This window comes from Pleurodeles waltl, chromosome 5 (genome assembly GCF_031143425.1).
Source record: "Pleurodeles waltl isolate 20211129_DDA chromosome 5, aPleWal1.hap1.20221129, whole genome shotgun sequence".
NCBI classification, from domain to species: domain Eukaryota; kingdom Metazoa; phylum Chordata; class Amphibia; order Caudata; family Salamandridae; genus Pleurodeles; species Pleurodeles waltl.
Window position 1 is genome coordinate 339,664,338 of NC_090444.1, and position 26,988 is coordinate 339,691,325.

General features: G+C 44.6%; 1 protein-coding gene across 1 annotated transcript in view; it reads left to right on the forward strand.

Moving 5' to 3' along the window:
* The window catches only part of PLEK (pleckstrin), a 398,482-nt gene that overhangs the window by 120,316 nt on the left and 251,178 nt on the right, over positions 1–26,988 (forward strand). Inside the window, exon 3 of the mRNA XM_069234077.1 lies at positions 24,110–24,291. Coding sequence (XP_069090178.1) covers positions 24,110–24,291 — 182 coding nt within the window. The remainder of the gene's footprint in view (positions 1–24,109; positions 24,292–26,988) is intronic.

A 26,988-nucleotide genomic window follows, 5' to 3' on the forward strand; every position in this document is an offset into this window, starting at 1 on the left:
GCCCTTATGGGCTATCTGGCACTGCGAGGGAAGCCTTAAGGCTTCCCTCCCTGTGCCATTGCTTCAGCAAGCACAGAGCTGCTTTAACAGCAGCTCCATGCTTGCTGAAGCATTTAATTTCTGTTCCCTGCACATGTGCAAGGGACATAAATGAAAGCTTCAGATTTTGACAGCAGGACTTGCTTTACATGTCCCACTGTCAAAACCCCAAAGTGTTTACTGGGGCAGCTGCAGCCAAACCACAGCAAACAGCTATGTCCCGGGGGTGGACAGTCCAGGGCATAGTAGGAGCCGGCCCTGGGGGTGGCGGTCCCCAGGGCTATCAGTAGCTCCTCGATGGGAGCCATGCAGCTCCCTTTCAGTATTTGCATAGCCCTGGGGAGGTGGTGGTCCCTGGACATTGGGGGTCCCAGAGGTACACCCTTTTGAAAAAAAATGGTTTGCCCTGGGGGTGGTGGTACCAGGGTTAGAGGGGGTCGCGTGGCCGCCCGCTCCTAATTCAGTGTAGCCCTGGGGAGGTAGTGGTCCCAAGGGAGGTCCCTTTTAAATATTTGCCCAGGTGGTGGTCCCTCGGGCAGCATGGTGGGACACGGGCCCCCCTGCATATTTAATATTTGCCCTAGAGAGCTGATGGTCCCCTTGGCAGCGAGTGGGGGCACGCGGACCCCGCATATGACTTATAAACCCTGGGGAAGTGGTGGTCCCCAGTGCAGTGGGAGGGAGCCAGGAGCCCCCCCCCCTGCATTTTTTTCACAAAATTCCAAGGCCTTGGCCCACCCGGGTGCAAAACAAATAGAAAGTGCAGGAGACCACATTTGGAAAAATCCGCAGATCCGTCTGCAGATTTTTACTATGTTTTTAAAAAAAAATGCTCTCAGGGGCCCCAGCACCAGGACTAAGGTATCAGGGTGACTCTACCCTTGCCCCTTTTCTTTTTTTGCCTTTACTTTCTTGGACTCGGCTGAAGTCGATTCTTAAGATGGCTGCCAACACTTCCTTGTTGAAGTGTTAGCAGCCACTCAGATATCAATCCCTATATATCTATCTTTTTTGGCCTTAACTTACTCCAAAACTACTGAACGGATTTCCACCAAACCACAAAAAGTGAGATCTGTAGAACAGAATTTAGCTTCATGACAAACTTAGTATAATTCAGTTTGGTGGTTCGGGCTGTAGGCATGTCTAACGGTCCTCCAGACCCTGCTTGACGGATCACCCCAAAACTTTCAAGACAGAAGCTGAACTGACCAAAGTACATGCTTTGAAAATTTCATGAGGATTCATCAAGCGATGCCAAAGTTATAGGCACAGCAAAAAAAAACTCTCCCTATGGAAACTAGGTCCTAACTATAGCTTCTTAGCAACAACTGCCACTAGGATGGATATATATTTATATATATCTATATATATGTGTATATATGCAAAACACAAGAAAGAACTCTGGGTTGTTCCCAAATTTTGGTGAAAAGCAGCTCCAGTAAGGAGCACACTACAACACCAGCAACACTCTAGATTTGCTGTACGAATTGCAAAAGACTTTGGTGGTCATTCTAACCCTGACGGTAAAAACCGCCAGGGCGAATGACCGCGGTAGCACCGCCAACAGGCTGGCGGTGCACCGCTGGGCATTCTGACCGCGGCGGTTCAGCCGCGGCCAGAAACGTAAAGTCGGCGGTGTACCGACGACTTTCCGCTGCCCTTGAGAATCCTCCATGGCGGCGGAGCGCGCTCCGCCGCCATGGGGATTCTGACACCCCCTACCGCCATCCTGTTCCTGGCGGGTCTCCCGCCAGGAACAGGATGGCGGTAGGGGGTGCCGCGGGGCCCCTGGTGGCCCCTGCAGTGCCCATGCCAATTGCATGGGCACTGCAGGGGCCCCCGTAAGAGGGCCCCAAAAAGAATTTCAGTGTCTGCCTAGCAGACACTGAAATTCGCGACGGGTGCTACTGCACCCGTCGCACTCCAGCAACTCCGCCGGCTCCATTCGGAGCCGGCTTCATCGTTGCTGGGTCTTTCCCGCTGTGCTGGCGGGCGGCCTTTTGGCGGTCGCCCGCCAGCACAGCGGGAAAGCCAGAATGGCCGCCGCGGTCTTGTGACCGCGGTGCGGTCATTTGGCGGTAACCGCATGGCGGGCGGCGACCGCCCCCCGCCGCGGTTAGAATCACCGCCTTTGTCCCTATCTAGTTTGGCATGGATAGCACTGTGCTGATCCTATGCTTAAAAACTTTGCTAGATAAAGAGACATTTGAGATGAGAAAATCTAGAGTGTCGCTGGTGTTGTAGAGTGCTCCTTACTGGAGCTGCTCTCCATCTAAATTTGAGAACTACCCAGAGTTCTTTCTTGTGTTTTGCATAATTTATGTATCACTCTGAAAGGGACTTGTTTTGACATATCTCATAAAAAACCCTAAAGGTTGAAGCTAAGTTTTGTTAGGAAAACACTCAAATGTGGAATAGCGTACAGTGGAGTGGGGTAGAATGGAGTATCACACAGTAGAGTGGGGTAGACTGGAGTGACGAAGAGTAGAGTGGCGTAAAGTGTATTGGCATAGAATGGAATAATGTAGAGTGTGTTGTAGAGTGAGGTGTGGGTTACAGTGGAGTGAGGTAGAGTGTATTTGCATGCAGTCTATTAGTGTAGAGTGGATTGGCATAGTGTGGAGTGCTGCCGAGTGGAATAGCACACAGTTTATCGCATAAAGTGGAATGCCATAAAATGAAGCAGCATACAGTGGAGTAGCGGAGTGGTGTAAAGTGGAATAGCATTCAGTGGAGTGGCGTACAGTGGAGTGGTGTATAGTGGAGTGGAATACAGTGGAGTGACATACAGGTGAATAGTGAAGAGTGACGTGCCACACAGTGAAGTGGTGTAGTGCAGTAATGCAGTAGTGAAGAGCAGAATAGTGTAGACTGGAGTGGGGTACACTGCAGTGGGGTAGTGTGCAGTGGTGTACAGTGTATTAGTGCAGAGTGGAGTGTGATAGAGTGGAGTAGCATAGAGTGGAGTCACATAGAGTGGAGTGGAATGCAGTGGAGTAGCATAGAGTGTATTGTTTTAGATTAGAATAGAGTTGACTGTAGTGGGTAAAGTGGAGTGGCGTAGAGTGGAGTGGCATACAGTGGAATAGGTTAGAGTGGAGTGGCACAGAATGGAGTGGCATACAGTGGAATAGAGTATAGTGGAGTGGCATAGAGTGAAGTGCTGGAGAGTGTAGTGGCTAACACTGGAATATCATATAGTGGAGTGGCATACACTGGAGTAGTGTAAAGTTGAGAGGCACAGTGGAATACAGTGGAATAGCGCAATGTCTAGTGTCATACAGTTAAATGGCTAGTCTGGTCTAGTGGCATACAGTTAAGTGGCATACGGTTAAATGGCATAAAATACAATAAGGTAGAATGGAATGGAGTGGAAACAATGTGCAGTGGATTGGCATAGAGTAGAGTGGTATACAGTGGAATATTGTAGAATGAAGTGGGTGCAGTGCAGTGGCTTAGATTGGAATGAGATATAGTGGAATCCAGTAGAGTGAAATGTAGTAGAGTGAAATGGCATGGACTGGAGTGGGATAAACTGGAGAGGCATAATGTGTAGTAGTGTACAGTCGAGTGCCATACAGTGAAATAGCGTAGAGTGTAGTGGCATACAGTGGAGTAGTGTACAGTGAAGTGGTGTACAGTGTAGTGGTGTGGAGCAGAGTCCTATAGAGTGGAATAGTGTATGTTGGAGTGGTGTAGAGTGTAGTGCAGTAGAGTGGAATAGTGTACAGTGGAGTAACGTACAGTATAGTGTCATACAGCACAGTAGTGTACAGTGGAGTGGTGTAGGGTAGAGTTCGGTAGAATGGAGTGGCATACAGTGAAATAGTTTAAAGTGTAGTGGTGTGAAGTGTAGTTGCATACAGTGGAAGAGTGTATAGTGGATTGGTATAGACTGGAGTGGAATAAAGTGGAGTGGTGTAGAGTGGAGTGGCATAGAGTAAAGTTTTGTACATTGGAACAGCAGACAATATAGTGACATGGAGTGGAGTGGTGTCGACTGGAGTAGGATATAAAGTAGTGACATACAGTGGTATAACAACGGGATAGAATGAACCCGAGTAAAGTGGAGGTGAGTAGTGTGGGATAGCATAGAGTAGAGTTGTACGGTACAGTGTGGTTGTATAGAGTGGAGTTGCATACAGTGAAAGGTGTAGAGTGGAGGTGAGTAGTGTGGAATAGCATAGAGTAGAGTTGTAGGGTACAGTGTATTGTCATAAAGTGGAGTTGCATACAGTGGAGTGCCATACAGTGAAATAGCATAGAGTGGAATGGAATATTGTGAAGTAGTGTACAGTGGAGTGGTGTGCCGTGTAGTGGAATAGAGCAGAGTCAGATCGAGTGGTATAGCACTGAGTGTAGAGTAGTAGAGTAGACTAGTGTAGAGTGGAGTAACATACAGTGTAGTGGCGTACAGTGCAGCAGGGTTTCTTGGGAAGGCAACAGCAGGGAGGGAATTGTGTGAAAACAAACAGATACTAATTATTCACACTATAGCCTAGCTGAGCGGAATCTTTTTTGCAATGGGAGTGTCATAATGACCTGATGCTCTGTTCCCCCTAATCTACAATATGGTATTGCAGGGTTAGTTCTCTTTTCACACTTTCCTATTCTGATTGTCATCATAAAACTCTTTGATCAAATATTCAAAGAGAGCATACCATAAATCGTAGGAGTCAGAGTTCAACATGTCACTCTGTGCAGCGGCGGTTCCAACACCCTGCTTGGAATTGGTGATTAGTAAAGCCAACGGATAATCCTTATTTACACAAATTGTTATATGTTATTTCTCTACCAGTCTTTAAAGTCAAAACATTGATTTTCTTTCAGTCTTTTTACCTTTCACAATCACACTTTTCAAAGCAGTGTTTTTTATAAATGTGTTCTTAGAGTTTTCTAAAGTTTTGAGGACGATGATATGACCTTAGGTTAAAAGATCATTGTATACCAGGTACACTATATTGTAATGCTTAATGCTCTACCAAATGCTGCCTTGCTTGATGTCTTTTTTTTCATTCTGAATCTACTCAAAAAAGTAAGCAGAAGTCTTAAGCACATACATTCTTACCACCAGAAGATATACTGCCCTCAAAATTGAGATGCAATTCCACTTTTACTTGGAGAAACGTCTGCAATGAATCACTCAGTGGCTTGTCTCGAGAACAGAGAGAGCAGTGTTTTGGGCAGAGCCACTGATACACCTGAGTTGCCAAGATGGTTACTACACTTGTAATGTTGGGACTTGTAATCACGATTACTTTGGGGGCCACAGAGGGTCATTCCAGAGATCACCTCATACCTCCACCACCCTGCTACATCATCCATGAGCAGCCTGACTGAATTTAAGGTGTTGAAACTTACAATGGCAGGTCCTTGCTGGACTTTGTGATGTGCCGCTTGAAGCACCACAGGTGATTGGCCCCGCCTCTGTGGGTGGGCCTATCATCTGCAACAGTAACCAGTCAATGAGTTTTTCACCTGGTTACAATTTAGGTCTCTCCTATGGCATTGGTTAGGTCCACCAGCACATGGGAGGTAGTGTTTGAAGAGGAAGAAATGTGGAAACAGGTTTGTAAGACTTTGGTCATTGGCAAGAAGTGCTGAGCTTTATGTCACACACATGTGAAAATATTCTTTTTGGACACATACTGGATGCAAACAAACCACACAACCATTAACTGCTGTTGGTCTCTAAGTTTCTGAGATGCCCATGGTTAGTAGGGTTCACTGTGTGCTAGCTGACCCAGATCTCAAATAGTGCAACCATTCATCATGTCAAGTGAGGAGAAATTCGAGTTTCTTTTGGAGTAGTTTTGATGTAAGGGCTATCAGACAAAAACTAAACTCACTATTATGCCACCTGCTGGGGGTGAGAGTGCTGTCTGGTGCCTGGGACCATAGGGGGAAGACTGTTTTATTTGTGGTGGATGTTATCTGATGCCAGGACAGGCCGGCTCCCAACCTATTCTTGTTTTAATGAACATGTAGCTCTAGTGTCTAACATGTCTGCTGCTCAGAGGAGACAGAAATTTTAGTTACCTTTCCCAGTCTGTCACCCAGGAAGGGGGCTTTATACAAAGGAATTCATCTGGTGCAAAAACTGTCTGTTTGAGTTTGCTTTCTAGAATCACATATGAGTAGGGGATCAGGCTTACTGCCAGCGCCAAGACACTCACTGAGTAGCTGTTTCACTCGACAAATCCCCTTAATAATAATAATAATGGTGAGAGCAGCCTGATGCCAGGAGGAGCTGGCCACATCCCTGCTGACTGAGTATCCTTTTATTACAATCCCCAAGCAGAAATCCACTTAGTAGAGGTATTATTGGAAAGGAGAGAATCTCCACTCTCCAGTACTATCCGTCCCTTCTGATTGGTGCTTAGGGGATCAATCACAGTGAAAGAAAAATATGCCAAACAGCTCCTTTTACTTTTATTTTCTATACTGATGACTTCAACTTGCTGTGCACACTCAGGGGCATATTTATAAGTCCCAAGCGCCACCTTGTGCCACATTAGAGTCATTTTTTTAATGCGAATGTGGCCCAGAGAGGCCAAAATCCTAGTGCCATATTTACAAGTTGGCGCAATGCATACATTGCGCCACTTTGTAACCCTTTGTGCTACATTATGCCTGCGGCAGCCATAATGTACGCAATGGGGGCGTTCCCCGTAAGGAGGGGTGTGTGAAAAAATGGTGCAAGAAAATCTAACTGATTTCCTTGCGTCATTTAGTACGGCACTTTTAATGTCTGCTCAGAGAAGGCATTAAAAGGGGGCTTCCATTATTTATAATGGGCCCCTATGTACTCTGCAGGAGTAACGCCAATATTTTGGCACTAGTCCTGCAGAGTACATCGAAAGCATCATTAAAAATTACACTATTGCCCCTAGGATGCACTTGCACTCTCTGCAGTGCCATTTTCCATAAATCTGCCCCTCATTGTTTTTTCAGAAAAAAGCACCTCAGGCTGCTAGGAAATCTCTTTGCCAGCAGCCTGAATGTAAGACAAAAAAGGAATTCATCTGGTGCAAGCACTACAGGGATTTCCTCCCCTTAGTGGGAGGGTGAGATATTCATGTCCTCGCACTTAGAAGGTAAAGAAGGGAAATAAAAACGAAAGAAAACGTGAATATGATTTATCATAGAACATGCAATGCTCAAAGTGCCTGAATGAGTGCTGGCTATTCCAATACTTAAAATAAAGAAGAGTGTCATTACTAGGATTCCATGCTCTTATAGTTTGAACCTATATCTTTTAATGCACTTTCAACAGTTGATTAGGATATGTTGTGGCTACTCTACTGGCAAAGCTGGTGAATAGAATGGAATCCCGCTTAAAAATTTTAAGCAATGCGTGCCATCCTTATTAACCCTTTTTTAAGAAACAGAACACAATGACATTATTCGAGATTCAGGGACTTGAACAAACATTAAGGGTCTCATTATGACCCTGGCGGCCGGCGGTAAGCTGGCGGTTACACCGCCAACAGGGTTGCGGTGTTCCCCCAGCTATTATGACCATGGTGCTATAGTTACGGCCATACCGCCGGCCCCTCCACTATACCGCCAGGCTTTTGCCTGGCGGTCATAATCCCCAGGGCAGCGGATTATGAATCCCCGATCGCCAGCCTGTCCACGGCGGTAAACACTGCCATGGAAATGTTGGCAGTAAGAGGGACTTAGGGTGCCGCTGGGGGACCCTGCACTGCCCATGCACTTGGCATGGGCAGTGCAGGGGCCCCCAGGCATAGCCCCATTGCTCATTTAACTGCCAGAATTTCGGGCAGTGAAATGCGCGACAGGTGCTACTTCACCTGCTGCACATCAGCATTGTCGCCGGCTCTATTATGTTGATGTGACTTTACGGCTGGGCCAGTGGATGGTAACACTGTTACCATCCGCTGGCCCAGCGGAAAAGTCGTAATAGGGAGCCAGAAATACCGCCAGCCTTTGGAAAGACCGCTGAGGTTGTAATGAGGGCCTAAATGTTTTAAACCAAAATAAGCCACTACTGACCCGAGGTCATGTAGATCCATATTGTTAATACATAGCAGTGCTACAATATACACCAAAATCATGGCCACTCAAGTGAGTAGAGTCTTTGCTAAGATAGTCTGACCCAGGCAACACAGGTTTGTTCGTGGAAGAGGAACTGTTGACCATGTTAACTGATCTATAGCATTATTCGTTGTTGCCACAGAACAGAGGGTCCACTTGGCAATGATTTTTCTTGGCATTGAAAATGGTTTTGATAGGGTCAAATTGTGTTATCTCTTGCTGGTCATGAGAAGAATGGGTTTCCCTAAAGGCTTTATTAACTCCCTGCATACCCAACATAGGTAACTAAAAGCCAATAGCCTAATGATTGGTACATTTTGGGGTAATGATCAAATAAGTGCAGGTACTTACCAGGGATCTTCACTCAATTTGCATTATATCTTGAACCCTTTTTGAAGAAACCTTTAAATTCTGAAATAATTAGGCCGGCAAGTCTTAACGGCTAGTCTCCCAAAGTCTTCAACTAAGCAGATGGCATCACAGTTTCACGCCTGCAGCAGACAAGTCCATTCAGGCAATAGAATTCAAATCTACACTGTTTGGACAAGTCTCTGGATATCAATGAGCACAAAAACTCAGATAATAGTAAATACATATTGTACTACCAAGATCATAGCAAAATAGAATCTGCTACCTATTTACGCTGATACCGAAGCACACATATAGTTCAAATCATAAAAGTTGATGAATCCAAAGATAACTCCCAAGATGTATGGCTGATTAAAGTATGTCTTTATTTGCCAACTCTCTTTTTCATTTCGTCATACAAATCAAAAAGAAACAGAAGCCAACAATACAAATCCCCCTATTTGTACAGAGGCGGCTCCTTCACAATGACAAAGTAACGTTGCCCCCCTTCCTCAGATCCAGCAGCTGAAAAACAATAGTTTACTATTGTTTTATAAAACAATAGTAAACTATTGTTTTTCAGCTGCTGGCTAAGCCAGCATGTGAAGGGAAGGGCGGGGTGTAGGAGGCTGGCCTGGCTTGTAGTGGGTACCAGAGGTACTTACACCTTGTGCCAGGTCCAGTTATTCCTTATTAGTGTAGAAGAGGTGTTTCTAGCAGCTTAGGCAGATAGAAGGTAGCTATATCAGAGCAGCTTAGGCTGAACTAGGAGACATGCAAAGCTCCTACTATACCACTGGTGTCATATGCACAATATCATAAGAAAACACAATACACAGATATACTAAAAATAAGGTACTTTATTTTTATGACAATATGCCAAAAGTATCTCAGTGAGTACCCTCAGTATGAGGATGACAAATATACACAAGATATATGTACACAATACCAAAAATATGCAGTAATAGCAAAAGGAAGTGATGCAAGCAGTGTAAAGTTACAATAGATTGCAATAGGAGCACATAGGTATAGGGGCAACACAAATCATATACTCCAAAAGTGGAATGCGAACCACCAGTGGACCCAAAACCTATGTGAGCTTGTAGAGGGTCACTGGAACTGTAAGAAAACAGTGAGGGTTAGAAAAATAGCCCACCCCAAGACCCTGTAAGGTAGGTGTACAGTGCACCTACAATCCCCAGAGAGCACAGAAGTCGTGATAGGGGGATTCTGCAAGGAAAACCAACACCAGCAATGCAACAACAATGGATTTCCGGACCTGAGTACCTGTAAGACAAGGGGACCAAGTCCAAGAGTCGCGACAGTGTCGAGAGTGGGCAGGAGCCCAGGAAATGCCAGCTGAGGGTGCAAGGAAGCTGCCACCGGATGGAAGAAGCTTGGTGTTTTGCAAGAACGAAGAGGACTAGGAACTTCCCCTTCGGAGGATGGATATCCCACATCGTGAAGAAGCTTGCAGAGGTGTTCCCATGCAGAAAAAACGCAAACGAGCCTTGCTAGCTGCAAGGGTGGTGGTTAGGGTTTTTGGATGCTGCAGTGGCCCAGGAGGGAACAGGATGTCGCCACTTGGTTGAGGAGACAGAGGGGGCGCCCAGCAAGTCAGGGAGCCCTCACAGAAGCAGACAGCACCCGCAGAAGTACCGGATCAGGCACTTAGAAAAGGAGTGAACCGGAGTCCACCTGAAGTCAGAAAAGGGAGTCCCACAATGCCGGAGGACAACTCAGAAGTTTGTGCACTGCAGGTTAGAGTATCGGGGACCCAGGCTTGGCTGTGCACGAAGGAAATCCTGGAAGAGTGCACAGGAGCCGGAGCAGCTGCAAATCACTCTCTACCCAGCAATGCAGTCTAGCCTGGGGAGGCAAGGACTTACCTCCACAAAACTTGGACTGAAGAGTCACTGGACTGTGAGAGTCACTTGGACAGAGTTGCTGAGTTCCAAGGACCAATCTCATCGTGCTGAGAGGGGACCCAGAGGACCGGTGAAACAGTCTTTTGTTGCCTGCGGTTGCAGGGGGAAGATTCAGTCGACCCACAGGAGATTTCTTCAGAGCTCCTGGTGTAAGAAGGAGGCAGGCTACCCCCAGAGCATGCACCACCAGGTAACAGGCGAGAAAGCCGGCAGGATGAAGCGATACAAGGTTGCAGTAGTCGTCTTTGCTACTTTGTTGCGGTTTTGCAGGCGTCCTGAGCAGTCAGCGGTCGATCATTTGGCAGAAGGTGAAGAGGGAGATGCAGAGAAACTCTGGTGAGCTCTTGCATTCAGTATCTGAAGAATTCCCCAAAGCAGAGACCCTAAATAGCCAGAAAAAGAGGTTTGGCTACCTAGGAAGGAGGATTGGCTAGTAAGAAAGGTAAGAGCCTATCAGAAGGAGTCTCTGACATCACCTGCTGGCACTGGCCACTCAGAGGTGTCCATTGTGCCCTCACACCTCTGCATCGAAGATGGCAGAGGTCTTGGGCACACTGGAGGAGCTCTGGGCACCTCCCCTGGGAGGTGCAGGTCAGGGGAATGGTCACTCCCCTTTCCTTTGTCCACTTCCACGCCAGACCAGGGCTGGGGGATCCCTAAACCGGTATAGACTGGTTCATGCAGAGATGGGCAGCATCTGTGCCCATCAAAGCATTTCCAGAGGCTGGTGGAGGCTACTCCTCCCCAGCCATCACACCTATTTCCAAAGGGAGAGGGTGTCACACCCTCTCTCAGAGGAAATCCTTTGTTCTGCCTTCCTGGGCCAGGGCTGCCTGGACCCCAGGAGGGCAGAAACCCGTCTGAGGGGTTGGCAGCAGCAGCAGCTGCAGTGGAGACCCCGGAAAGGCAGTTTGGCAATACCCGGGTTCTGTGCTAGAGACCCGGGGGATCATGGAATTGTCTCCCCAATGCCAGAATGGCATTGGGGTGACAATTCCATGATATTAGACATGTTACATGGCCATGTTCGGAGTTACCATTGTGACGCTATACATAGGTAGTGACCTATGTATAGTGCACGCGTGTAATGGTGTCCCCGCACTGACAAAGTCCAGGGAATTTGCCCTGAACGATGTGGGGGCACCTTGGCTAGTGCCAGGGTACCCACACACTAAGTAACTTTGCACCCAACCTTAACCAGGTGAAGGTTAGACATATAGGTGACTTATAAGTTACTTAAGTGCAGTGGTAAATGGCTGTGAAATAACGTGGACGTTATTTCACTCAGGCTGCACTGGCAGGCCTGTGTAAGAATTGTCAGATCTCCCTATGGGTGACAAAAGAAATTCTGCAGCCCATAGGGATCTCCTGGAACCCCAATACCCTGGGTACCTCAGTACCATATACTAGGGAATTATAAGGGTGTTCCAGTATGCCAATGTGAATTGGTGAAATTGGTCACTAGCCTGTTAGTGACAATTTGGTAAGCAGAGAACCACTGAGGTTCTGGTTAGCAGAGCCTCAGTGAGACAGTTAGTCATCACACAGGGAACACATACAGGGCACATACTGTATGTGGCACTGCCTGGCAGGGTCCCAGTGACACATAGACTAAAACAACATATATACAGTGAAATAGGGGGGTAACATGCCAGGCAAGATGGTACTTTCCTACACAACCCCCCCCCAAACGAAGGGCAATAAGACTAGCCATGACCTGATGAGTCTTCATTGTCTAAGTGGAAATATCTAGAGAGTCCATCTGCATTGGAGTGGGTACTCCCAGGTCTATGTTCCACTGTATAGTCCATTCCCTGTAGAGATATGGACCACCTCAACAATTTAGGGTTTTCACCTTTCATTTGTTTTAGCCAAAGTAGAGGTTTGTGGTCTGTCTGAACAATGAAGTGAGTGCCAAACAGGTATGGCCTCAACTTCTTCAGTGCCGAGACCACACCAAAGGCCTCCCTCTCCATGGCAGGCCAACGCTTTTCTCTAGGGGTCAGCATCCTGCTGATAAAAGCAACAGGTTGGTCCTGGCCCTCAGAATTGAGTTGTGATAAGACTGCCCCTACCCCTAATTCAGATGCATCAGTTTGAACAATTAATTTCTTGGAGTAACATGGGCTTTTTCGGACAGGTGCAGTGCACATGGCCTGTTTGAGCTCCTCAAAAGCTTTCTGACAGCTAGCTGTCCACAATACCCTTTTAGGCATCTTCTTGCTAGTGAGATCATTAAGTGGGGCTGCAATGGAGCCATAGTTTTTTATGAATCTCCTGTAGTACCCAGTGAGGCCTAGGAAGGCTCTCACCTGGGTCTGAGTTGTAGGGGGAACCCAATCCATGATTGTCTGGATTTTCCCCTGAAGTGGTGCAATCTGTTCTCCACCTACCAGGTGTCCCAGATAAACCACTTTTCCCTGCACTTTAAAGCCTTGATAGTGAGGCCTGCCTTTTGCAGGGCCTCCAAAACTTTCCATAGGTGGACCAGGTGATCATCCCAGGTGGAGCTAAAGACAGCTATATCGTCCAGATATGCTGCACTAAAAGCCTCTAACCCTTGCAGAACTGTATTCACCAACCTCTGAAAAGTGGCAGGTGCATTTTTCAAACCGAAGGGTATTACTGTGAATTGGTAGTGCCCTCCAATAGTTGAAACTGCAGTTTTTGCTTTAGCATCCTCTGATAATTTGATCTGCCAATACCCTGCAGTCAAATCAAAGGTGCTTAGATACTTGGCAGATGCCAGTGTATCTATGAGCTCATCTGCCCTGGGTATAGGGTGAGCATCAGTTTTTGTTACCTGGTTGAGACCTCTGTAATCTACACAAAACCTCATCTCCCTTTTTCCATCTTTTGAGTGAGGCTTTGGTACAAGCACCACAGGAGAGGCCGATGGGCTTTCAGAATGTTCAACCACTCCTAGATCAAGCATTTTCTGAACTTCTTGCTTTATGCAGTCTCTGACATGGTCAGGACGCCTATAGATTTTACTCTTGACAGGCATGCTGTCTCCAGTATCAATTGTGTGTTCACACCAAGATGTGGTGCCTGGCACAGTTGAAAAGAGTTAAAAAAACTGACCTAGGAGATTTATGCAGTTGTCTTTCTGCTCTGCAGTAAGACAATCTGCCAAAACTACTCCTTCCACTACAGCATCCTCTTCTGTGGAGGAAAAGAGATCAGGGAGAGGGTCACTCTCTTCTTCCTGTCCCTCATCTGTTGCCATGAGCAGGGTGAGATCAGCCCTGTCATAGTAGGGTTTTAGGCGGTTGACATGAATCACCCTAAGGGGACTCCTGGCAGTGCCTAGGTCAGCCAAGTAGGTGACCTTGCCCTTCTTTTCAACAATGAGATGGGGTCCACTCCATTTGTCTTGGAGTGCTCTTGGGGCCACAGGCTCCAATACCCACACCTTCTGTCCTGGTTGGTACTGCATCAGAACAGCCTTCTGGTCATGCCATTGCTTTTGGAGCTCTTGGCTGGCCTGAAGGTTTTTACTGGCCTTTTTCATGTACTCCGCCATTCTGGATCTTAGGCCAAGTACATAGTCCACTATGTCTTGCTTAGGAGCTTTTAAAGGTTGTTCCCAACCCTTCTTCACAAGTGTTAGTGGACCTCTTACAGAGTGCCCAAAGAGGAGTTCAAAGGGGCTGAAACCCAGTCCATTCTGGGGTACCTCCCTGTAAGCAAAAAGGAGGCAAGGTAACAGGACATCCCATCTCCTCCTGAGTTGTTCAGGGAGTCCCATTATCATTCCTTTGAGAGTTTTATTAAACTTCTCTACCAGTCCATTTGTTTGTGGATGATAAGGTGTGGTGAATTTGTATGTTACACCACATTCCTTCCACATAGCTTTCAAGTATGCAGACATAACGTTGCTACCCCTGTCTGATACAACCTCTTTTGGAAAACCCACCCTGGAAAAGATTCCCAGGAGGGCTTTTGCCACTGCAGGTGCTGTAGTGGTCCTTAGAGGAATAGCTTCAGGATATCTTGTGGCATGGTCCACTACCACCAAGATAAACCTATTGCCTGAAGCAGTAGGAGGGTCAAGGGGGCCAACTATGTCAACCCCTACCCTTTCAAAGGGGACCCCAACCACAGGTAGTGGAATAATGGGAGCCTTTGGAGTGCCACCAGTCTTGCCACTGGCTTGGCAGGTCATGCAAGACTTACACAATTATTTTGTGTCTTCTGACATCCTAGGCCAGTGAAACATGGGGACAAGCCTTTCCCATGTTTTAATCCGGCCCAAATGCCCAGCCAAGGGAATGTCATGTGCCAGAGTTAGGAGGAATTCTCTGTACTGCAGGGAAATGACCAATCTCCTGGCTGCTCCAGGTTTTGGGTCCCTTGCCTCTGTGTGCAAGAGGTTGTCCTCCCAGTAAACTCTATGTGAGTCACTGACATCCCCATTTTGCTGCTTGACAACTTGGTGTCTGAGACCCTCTAATGTGGGACAGGATTGCTGTGCCACACTCAGCTCTTCCCTGGCAGGCCCCCCTCCACCCAAAAGCTCAGCAGTGTCTGCTGCCAGCTCCTCTGGTGAAGGTTCTGCACAGGGAGGACATTTTTCTTCCTCAGAAGTTGAATCATCTGTAGAGGGAGCGATAGTGGGTATGGATTTACCCTTGCTACCCCTAGCTTTAGGGAGCACTTGTTCCATTGTTCCAGGATCCAAGTCACCCTGTCCTTTTTGCTTTTTGGACTGAGCCCTAGTTAAAGCAAGAATATGCCCAGGAATGCCCAGCATTGCTGCATGAGCCTCCAACTCCACTTCTGCCCAAGCTGATGTCTCTAAATCATTCCCTAGTAGACAGTCTACAGGTAAATCTGAGGCAATCCTTTGTTCTGCCTTCCTGAGCCAGGGCTGCCTGGACCCCAGGAGGGCAGAAACCTGTCTGAGGGGTTGGCAGCAGCAGCAGCTGCAGTGGAGACCCCGGAAAGGCAGTTTGGCAGTACACGGGTTCTGTGCTAGAGACCCGGGGATCATGGAATTGTCTCCCCAATGCCAGAATGGCATTGTGGTGACAATTCCATGATCTTAGACATGTTACATGGCCATGTTTGGAGTTACCATTGTGACGCTATACATAGGTAGTGACCTATGTATAGTGCACGCGTGTAATGGTGTCCCCGCACTCACAAAGTCCAGGGAATTTGCCTTGAACGATGTGGGGGCACCTTGGCTAGTGCCAGGGTGCCCATACACTAAGTAATTTTGCACCCAACCTTCACCAGGTGAAGGTTAGACATATAGGTGACTTATAAGTTACTTAAGTGCAGTGGTAAATGGCTGTGAAATAACGTGGACGTTATTTCACTCAGGCTGCACTGGCAGGCCTGTGTAAGAATTGTCAGATCTCCCTAAGGGTGGCAAAAGAAATGCTGCAGCCCATAGGGATCTCCTGGAACCCCAATACCCTGGGTACCTCAGTACCATATACTAGGTAATTATAAGGGTGTTCCAGTATGCCAATGTGAATTGGTGAAATTGGTCACTAGCCTGTTAGTGACAATTTGGAAAGCAGAGAGAGCGTAACCACTGAGGTTCTGGTTAGCAGAGCCTCAGTGAGACAGTTAGTCATCACACAGGGGACACATACAGGGCACATACTTATGAGCAGTGGGGCCCTGCCTGACAGGGTCCCAGTGACACATAGACTAAAACAACATATATACAGTGATATATGGGGGTAACATGCCAGGCAAGATGGTACTTTCTTACACGGGGCTAGGCCATGGGAGGTGGATAGGGGGAGGAGGAGTAGAGTGAGTGCACTAAGTACGCAGGTCAGTTTGGCCGGCTGTCTTCGGCCAGCCAAACTGACACGCACACTTAGGTTTCTCTAACCTGGCTGTGTTACGCAGCTGGGTTGGAAAAACTCCCATGCAGTGTCTAAGTGGCAGACCAAGCTGCTCAGACCAATCCTTATGCTGCTCTTATGCTATGTGCATGAGAGCAGCGCCAGGATTGCGAGAGGAGCCTGTAATGGTGTCCCAGGCTCTGGTGGGCCTCCAACACCATTGTAAGAGGAGCGCAAGCTTTAGCAGCAGGAACAGGTATATATTTATTTTTTCATTTATTTTTTTATTATTTATTTGTATTAACATTGAACCCTTTTGTTGAGACCACAAATACGTTTGGTCATAACATTTATATACACTAAAGTTTAGCAATGAGATGGGCTGGCATGCTCATGTTGAATGACCAAGGACTAGTCCAGACACAAAAGAATTACTTCCTGGGACACCCTTTTTTCTGTTATTGCATGGAAAGAGATGGATAATGCTCCTGAAAATACACATTATAAGGAAGCATGTGTTAGCTTTACAGCTTGGGCTTTTAATGAGAAATAGTCATATCAAAAATAATGGTAAAGTTTTGTGCTGAAGGCTTAGCAGTAGGAGACGTTCCTAAGTTGGTCAGACACCAGTAAAATGTCCAAAGTGCTTGATCCTCCAATTGTATCACCTCTGTCTTATCCATGTTAAGTTTTTTCAAAACGTTGTTCAACCAGATGGCCACTTTCCACAGGCACTCTTTATTGTTGTAGTCAAAGGAGTACTTATCCCCATCCAGGCAGACTATGAGATGAGTGTGATCCGCATACATATAGACATTTATGCTATAGTTCTGAATCAAGGAGGTGAAAGGATACACATAGATATGAAAAAGTGTGTAGTTAAAAGCCCATCCCTGTGCTAGACCGAAGTAATCTCTTTAAAGTCTGATATGCAAAGGGCCAATAAAACTACTTGTCATCTGCCTTTTAAGAATAAAGCAAACCTTTTCAGTGCTAGATCTCTGACATGATTTCTAGTCAATCTAACAGGCTGGTGTGAGAAAAAGTACAAAAGGCCACTTGTCCGCCTACATCAAGGACCATAAAAATAACTTAGACTGCTATTACCAGTATGGTTTCTACACTAACAGATTAACTAAACCCTGATTGGGTGGGGGGGTCCAGAACATTACCTTTACAAACTCTGATAGTTGGAAAAGGCCACTGGGATTCAAAATAAAACAAAACTAAATTTCCACAATCTTAGCAGGAAAAAGTAGCAGTGAAACTGGTTTAAAGTTTCTGAAAAAATACAGTGTGACAAATGCAGTGTTGCAGAAAATTTTTACTTTATATTATTCGAGAGACATATCGGAATGAGCAATGAAAAGCAATGTGATGAGGAAAGTAATATTTTGACCTCTTTCCTAGGGCATTGATCCAAGGGAAATCCAGAGAATATGTAACTAATTATGATGAGAATCAGTTACTCTGAAATGATAGAGAAGAGTAGAGTATTAGCATACAATTTAGACAGTTGTTGGTGCGAGCCATAGGAATACTTTTTTTGTATTTACCCAGCTCTGTAACTTAAGATGCCCTCCAAATATGTTGTAAATTTTATACAATGCCTTTCACATTCAATAGATCAACCATATACCAGGGAATGGAAGGGTGATGTCTATGTGAAATTTTATTTTTCAAAGGGATGGATGCATCTAGAGCCTCTGTGATCCACCTGTTGAAGATTGTTGCTATTTTAACATCAAAGAAAAAATGGGAGTAGAAGAATCAAGTAACGTTTGCACCCTTTCTTCAGAAATTAAGGCTCAATATTTACCAAATGTAGGCAGTTGTGCACTATTCACTTTAGCAAGGACAAAACTATATTTAAGAGAAAACACTGCTATCTGATATGACCAAGCTAGCTCATAAGCAGCAGTATATGGGATCACAGAAGTTTGGTCATACATAATCCCAACAATGGGTGGGAAGTGTGATCAACTGAATCATTCATGAGGTGGCACAAGATTCTACTAGTTCATGGCTTCAGGATCATTGGCCCGGGCCTTAAAGTCTCCTAGGTTAAGGCTATTATCTGACTGAAGTAGCAGCGATAATAAGCATTCAATGGTATGATTAGTGGTGCTAAATGGCAGTAAATGAAAATAGCTTAAAGTGTGTCCGTGGGTGAGAATGTATTGTTTAATGTCAAATATTCTGTTTGAGGATGAGGGCCTATTAAGAATGGAACAATTTTAAGTTCTTTCCTACTTATCACAGCTACTCTGCCACCTGTGCTTGTGGAGCGGTCAATATGTAGAATTTTATATAGAGTTGTTTGAAGGACGACTCAGTAATAAAATCATTATTATTAAGAGCTTGTTTCACCATAGAGCACAAATTAAATAATACACAGGATAGATAAGTCTTCCAAGCAATCCAGATCTGATATGACACTTTGGATATTTAGCCTAATGTACTGTGGGTATGTAGTTTGGTGAACCAAATGGTGTAGGAGCTGAAGAAACTATCAGGAAAAGCTAAATAATGTACACGTGAGAGAATTAATTCTCTTCTTACCAGACAACTATCAGCGAAACTGTGTGTCAGCATGCCTATCGAACTGATAAAGCCATGTGCCAGAAGGTGTAAGAGATGCTAGGCGGCAGTTCAGGTATCCTAAAAAACAGATGCAAACACATGCTGAGGCTGACAGTGTGGACTGCTGATAATCAAAATCAAGATTAGATTAACACTTGTTCACAAAGCTAGTAGGTCTGGCTTTAATCTGCCAGTGTGTGCAATCTCGCTGTTAGAAATGGGGTCTGTAGTTGGCAAAGGTATACACCCTTGTCCAAGTAGGGACCACAATCCTAGTCAGGGTAAGTCACAACACAATCCAAAATTTCCTGTGCCCACCCTCCAGTAGCTTGGCACTGAGCAGTCAGACTTCACCTAGAAGGCAATGTGTAAAGTATTTGTGCAGAAGTTATACAATAACACGGTGATAACACCACAAAAAGACACCACATAGGTTTAGAACAATAGTGAATATGTATCTGAATAAATACTGTTGAAACAATGACAATCCAATGTACACAAGTAAAGCTATGATTGTTTAAAGATTAAATCCAACTAAAGTGCTAGGAACACAATAGCTCAAACTGGGGCTATTTCAGCATTGTTGATGGAGTTGTTCCCAACAATCCGACACCACTGGTGTCGGTCACAGAGTCAGACAGACCCCCAGGTACAGTACTGTTTGAAAACGAAGAACCAGGATGTTGCATGATGTTGGAAAGAGGCACCACTGGAGTTGGTGCAGCGTCAGTCACTTATGGCTTCTGAAGAGATGACTCGTTGGTTCCGCGCTGCAAGGCAGGTGGAGGTGAGGCCTCAGTTCCGTCCGGATGCAGGGGGAGCTGATGTGGCATCACTTGCAATGCGTTGATTCCTTGTGACCCAAGGGGGTTGCTAGTTCTGGTCCATCAGGACCTGATATGTCTACTTCATAGTGACGCGATTACCCTGAGTGACGTCAGCACAGCTGCTGCAATGCCTGACTTGCATTGCAGGCTGCGGTCATTGAGTACAGTGAGGTCCACGGAGTGGGAGCAGGCTGCAGCATCGCTGGTGTCAGTGAAGTTGTTCCGGCCTTGCTGGAGTCAGGTACTAGCAAAAAGCCAGTAGTTGAAGTCTTTGCTGTCCCTGAGACTTCAGAACAGGAGGCAAGCTCAATCCAAGCCCTTGGAGAGACGTTTTGGGGGAAGGCAGAGTCCTTCCATCACAGGCAGAGGCCAGAGCAGCAGCAGGGCAACAGCAGGGCAGCAGTCCTTCTCAGCAAAGCAGTCCAGAGAGTCCTTTGGGCAGCCAGGCAGGTCTTCTGACAGAGTTCAGGTGCAGGTCCAGAAGTGTCTGAGTTGGTGAGGTCAGAGACCCAGTTTATATACCAAAAAATGGCTTTGAAGTGGGGGAGAAGTCAAAGAGTGGTTTTGCAGTGCACAAGTTCCCCTTTCAGCCCAGTCCTGTCTGCCAGTGTCACCGTGGGGGGTTATCAGTCCTTTGTGTGAGGGTAGGCCACTGACCTTTGAAATGTAAGTGTCAAGCCCTCTACCCTTCCAGCCCAGGAAGACCCACTCAGTATGCAAATGAATGCAGATGCGACTGAGTGTCCTGTGTTCGTGGTTGTCTGGATGAAATGCACAAGAGAGCTGTCAACCAACGTAGGCCAGACATTGATTGAAGACAGGCAGTAAGGCACAGATGGTTTTAAGTGCAGAGAAATGTTCAGTGTCTAAAAGTGACATTTCTAAAATAGTAATAAAAAATCCAAGCTCACCAATAAGCTGGATTTTCTATTACCTATTACCATTAGGTACCTATTACCATTCTGGCCATACTAAATATGATCTGGTTACCCCTTTTAGATCAGAATCTACCATTCAAAAAGTATATGAAGGCAGTCCTAATGCTGGTCTATGAAAGGAGCAGGCCTCACAGTAGTGGAAAACGGATTTAGGAATTTTTCACTACCAGGACATATAAAACACATATGCACATGTCCTGCCTCTCACCTACATAGCGCCCTGCCCTATGCGTTACCTAGGGCTTACTTTGGGGTGACTTATATGTAGAAAAGGGGAAGTTTAAGGCTTAGCAAGTACTTTTAAATGCCAAGCCAAAGTGGCAATGAAACTACACACAGGCCTTGAAATGGTAGGCCTGATGCAAGATTAAGGGACCACTTATGTGGGTGGCACAATCAGTGCTGCAGGCCCACTAGTAGCATTTAATTTACAGGCCCTGTGCACATGTAGTGCACTATAATAGGGACTTATAAGTAAATCAAATATGACAATTGGGGATGAACCAATGTTACCATGTTTAAGGGGGAGAGCCTATGCACTTTACTACTGGTTAGCTGTGGTAAAGTGTGGTAAAGTGTGCAGAGTCCTAAAACCAGAAAAAACAGTGTCAGAGAAGTGGAGCGAGGCAGGCAAAATGTTGGAGGAAGACCACCCTAAGGCTGTCAGGTCTAACACTGAGGTATTCAGAAATGCTGTCTATGACATCAGTGGCTGCCTTATTTGTGGTGCCAATGCTGAGGAAACAGTACCAAAAAAGAGTTGTTTTCCATATAGAATATGTAAAGGCGATATAGATTTGAATGTGCCAAAGTGACGAATGAGTGTACTTTTCAGATATAAAAGAGTCCCTCACGCATTCCAATGAAATCACTCAATAGCAGGTGGAATGATACAGCACTAGCATGATGGGAGAGAGTAGTACTTCTCTGGGCAGAAATAAAGCCCATTCTGAGGATGTTTTAAAGAATTGGTAATAGTACATCTTGCAGATAGCAGCGATGTCGAGACAGACCAGTATCTTCGGTGCTGTGAAGCAGCTACTGGGAAACGATGCACATACTGAGAAATGAAATAAAACCAAACCAAATGCAATGCAAATTTCTGCATTTATCTCCCAAGTGAGTTAGCAAAGATTGCCATACAGTGGTTGTTCCTCCGTGGGATGAGCGTCGCCCCCCTGCACTGCTGTGCAGAAAGCGTCAAAATAAAATGGTAATAAAATTACTTTGTTACCATTTTATTTTTGACACTTTCTTCCAGCAAACAAAGTGCGAGAGCAGGGCGGGGCCAGTGCGTCACTGCTGCCAATAATCGGCAGCAAGGAGGAGTGGCCCCTTTGTTTGAAGTGTGCATGATGGTTTGGCCGGCTACCTTGCTACAGCAAAACTAACATGCGCATTTCAAATCTCTCCAACCCAGCTGACTTGGACAGCCGGGCTGGGGAAAAGGCACAGGCATACAATGGCTTTTGGAGCATGAAGCACGCCCGCTCTAGCCAATTAAGACATTTTTACCATGCTGCCATGCAGCATGAAAAAACTGTCTTGATTGGATGAGGGAGTTGGCTGTGGGCTTTGCGCTACGAGGATGTGCTGCAGAACGAGGACGTGCTGCAGGACATCGAGTAAGGTACGTGTGTTATTTTAATAATAATATTGGTGTGTTTGTTATGTGTGTATGTTATGTGTTTATGGTATTTATGTTATGTGTGTATGTTATGTTGTGTGAGTATGTTATGTGTGTATGTTATATTGTATTATGTGTGTATGTTGTAGGTTTTTGCGCCCCATTTACTTTGCTGCCAGCCGCCACTGATCCTCTAGACGAAAATGTTCGAGTGCCCCTCTTTACAACCTGCCTTTACGGCACTCACACACACTCAAAATACACATCAGCAAATCTAATGATATTGTCACCTATAAAGCACATGTATTTCTTTCACGTTTAAAGAAATAATTACGTTTTTACACATTCAAACATAGATCACGTTACGTTGGTTACAGCTTTTAACCAGCTGGTTTTTTTTTAATGTTCATGGTTTAATGTGTGTAAGACTGAATTACGGCAAATTCAATCATTCCATTTTTAAACAAGTACAAGCGTACTTATTATTTAGTCAGTAACAGCAGGCTGAAAGCTATTATTAAAACACACAGGAGGTAGATTTTAACAATTTAAGGAGAAATTTGGCATAATCTGCATGAGGATACGAGTTTTTCCTTCGGATTTGTTCTTGGATAATTATGCTAGTGCTCCTTGCCTGGGACCAGGGCTACTGGATTTATGTGGACTACAGAACCAAATTATGCAAGAGGGCTGATTTAATTATGTGGCAAGAAAAGACACATGGGGCCTGATTACAACTTTGGAGGAGGTGTTAATCCGTCCCAAAAGTGACGGTAAAGTGACGGATATACCACCAGTTGTATTACGAGTCCATTATATCCTATGGACCTCGTAATACCGCTGGTGGTATATCCGTCACATTTGGGACGGATTAACACCTCCTCCAAAATTGTAATCAGGCCCATTATGTCACATAATTAGTCATATTCTCAGATAGCATTACTTCTTTATTTTGTCATATTTACACATATTAACACTGTCTAGGACAAAGAGTTCATCTGATTAGTATTAGGTTTAACACACGAACACAGCAATAAGCAACAGAAGTGTGACCGTTGAACCTTTGCAAAAGTCTTTCCACTGCGAGGCAACACGTGTTGCTATGCTTTTAATAAGTCTTGATCCATTTGAAATAAAAAAAAAATTTGGGTTAAAATCTGCAGATTAGGCAGAAGAAGATGCATTATGTGGAAAATGCAGCAAGTCTATAAAAATGCAGAAAATGCAGCAACTGCAAAATCGCATAATGCCAGTGGCCTTGCCTAAGGTTAAGCACTGGTCGGTTCCATGCTGGCAGACGGCGGTGAGGAGAATTTAGCCCAGCATCTTGCCACAAAAACACCTCCAGTTAGGTTTCTCTCCTTCACTGTATGAATTGGGCATGGTAAGATTGATATTGAAGAGCGCATGCTTTGCCTGTGATGGCAATTTCATTTTATATAAAGCTACTCCATCTATAGAACAACAGAAGTGCTATTTTCAGCTTTTAGCATCTTGATCCGTCTCCTGCAATACTCTGTCTATTTACGTATTGACCAAGATCTTAGTATTACACTAATGTTCAAATATGAATGCAGTCATGTATTGTATTTGTGACGAACTGACATACTTTCTGTACAGGTTCAACAGAAGCTGCTATCTATGGTCTTATACACTCCTTTTCTCCTTTGAACTAATTCTCTTTGTTACTATACATGCTTTTGTTTAATTTCTCTTTTATTTCTTCAGTTCTGCAAAAGCTAGTAACTAGACAGGCGAAGGTTTCACAACAAAACGAACAAATTTGTTACTTTTCCGGAAACTGAGGCACACTGTTATGAAACATTAAGACCTTTCTACCCCCAGTTTTATGCACTAGTATCAGACTTTATTTTCAATCTGTTACTAATATTCGAATTTTGCAGTTCAAGGCCATATGGTTGATTTTTGTACTTTTCATATTTTTCAGTTTGTGTTCAAACTCAGCACTGCAAAGCAGCAGGATCACTATTTCCAAGCATCCCATTTGGAGGAAAGAGATGCATGGGTCCGAGATGCCAAAAAAGCAATAAAATACATTGAAGGTGGTCAAAGGTTTTCTCGCAGGTCTACCAGGAAGTCCATCCGTTTGCCAGAATCCATCAACTTGGGGTCTGTATGTCTGTAACAGTGCCTTAAAATATGTTAGTCATTTCAAATTAATGAGGTTCACATGAGGTCCGTGTCAGTCACAACCCTTCACACGTGTGCAATTGTGCTCAGGTACGCTTGCACACAGATACAAACAGAACAAAGTGGTGACTTTGCAATGATTTTCATTGAATTCTATTATGTTTTGGCTAATTATCTTGGCCAAAGACTAATTATTTTACAAGAATTCAACAAGAATTCAAGCTCTAAAATTAAAATGTATTGCGTAGCAATACCCTCCCCCCTTTACCTCCAAAAATTTCAATCATGCACACATAGAACATTGCTCAAAGAACTGTTATGACATGCAAAAGTTCTCAGAGCAAAACCTTCCAAAAGGCCACTCCAACCTCACAGGTAAAGACATATCTGCCCTTTTTCTCCAGTCTACCTGCCTGCCCTATGTTTTTATGTCTACAGGGTTTTAGTGGGCTTTGGAGGGACTCTGATGATAATGAGGCCAACGCATTGCATCTGATTGAATTAGGAAAGTAGAGAAAACTAATCAGGTTCAGCAAGGCCTTGTACTATTTGTCAGGAATATGAATTGAGCGAAGAAAAATGTTTAAAATCTTGAATGACATTGCCTATCGGCAGGCCACTTCCTCTGCCATCATCCCTTCAGTTCCACCCCATGTCGCCTATCTGATTTTTTTTAACGAGAAAATCATCAACATTTTACAGATTTTCCATCCTACCACCTGGTCTGTTATCCTGTCTCCAACACTACTCGTGTTCCTCATGATCTTGTGCTGTCCTTTCTTCCTGTTTCAGTCCACATTTCTAATATATGTGTCACAAGTCCGTATGGCTCTCCCCTGGGCCCATGATCAAACAAAATATGCAAGTCTTATTGGTCCATTTTTGCTCCAGTACTTGCAGAATTGTATATTATGTTGTATAATACAGTGGTTCCCAACCTGTGGTCTGGAGAGCCCTGGGGATCCATGAAGCCTCCTTAGAGGGTCTGTGACTGCTTAGAAAATTATATAATGTTAGCAAATTACCACAGTGTTTATAAATAAAGTGGCTAAATGTATAATTGAAAATTTTGAAATGTACTATAAATGTCAAGGGGTTTGTAATTGGAGGCTAAAAAATAAATTAGTATCCTCAAATTGATTTGTGGGAGCAATGTAGGTGAATCAAACAGAATATACTATTACGTTTCGTGGCTTCAACTGAATTTAGAAAAGCTCCAACCTTCCTAATAAATTTAAATTCTTTACTTTTTTAATTTTATTTGTTCTAAAATTAAATAAACTGTGTTATCATTTGTGTATGTGTTTGATGAATGCTTGTTTCTGTATTTTTGTGTATTGTTTTGCAGCTAAAATCATCAACAATGTATAAGCTTGAGTCCCCCGCTTTCAGTAATTACTCAGTTAGGGGTTCCCGGATTACAGTATTGATTCAGTGGATGTCAATGGGTTCAACTAATTCCACTAATGATAAAGTAGAGGTCAAAAGGTTGTGAACACATTGGTATTTTATAACATTATATACTGGCATGCCCCCATCCTCTGGAAGGAAGAACCCATTGTTTTTCTATTGAAAAAAACATTGGTTGACCCTGCCATTCTGGTTAATTGTAGGCATATCTATTTGTCACCTCAACCAATAAAGTGTAGGTACCTTTCAGCTGAAGGCCTCTAGTGAAAACTATAATATTCTGGATCCTGCCTAGTCTCATTTTAGACCATCGTACTCCCACTGAATCTGTTCTTGACTCAGCAGCGAAGGACATCTGTGTGCTACTTAACGCTCAAGTTGCCTTGGTTCTCTTGTACCTTTCAGTAGGCTTTGATATGGGCTGTCACTCCATCCTGAACAATAAAATGTCAAAGATTAGAGTGAGCGATCTAGCACTGTAGAGGCTGACTTTCATCCTGTCGGCTCCTTCACAAGTTGTTTCATTTCCTACTCTTAGATCAGATTTTAAGAATGTCAGCTAAGGTGTGCTTAAACGCTCAGCTGTGAGCATTATTCTTTTTAATATTTATGTGGCCTCTCTGGCAGCCTTGATTTTCTCCTTCAGCACCAGATTGTATGTTTATTCTGATGATGCTCCGCTGATTGTCCATCTAAAAGGTAACCATACCTTTCTCTATGACCAATTCAAGGAGTGCATGTGTTGCATTGCTTCTTGGGTGGACATTAGCTTCTTGCGTTTAAGTTATGGCAAAACTGACATCATCTTCTTTGGTAACTCTTTGTAGGAGGCTGGACTGGCTTGTAGTGAGTACCAAGGGGTACTTGCACCTTGCACCAGGCCCAGTTATCCCTTATTAGTGTATAGGGTGTCTAGCAGCTTAGGTTGATAGATAATGGTAGCTTAGCAGAGCAGCTTAGGCTGAACTAGGAGACGTGTGAAGCTACTACAGTACCACCTAGTGTCATATGCACAATATCATAAGAAAACACAATACACAGTTATACTAAAAATAAAGGTACTTTATTTTTATGACAATATGCCAAAGTATCTTAGAGTGTACCCTCAGTGAGAGGATAGGAAATATACACAAGATATATATACACAATAGCAAAAATATGCAGTATAGTCTTAGAAAACAGTGCAAACAATGTATAGTTACAATAGGATGCAATGGGGAAACATAGGGATAGGGGCAACACAAACCATATACTCCAAAAGTGGAA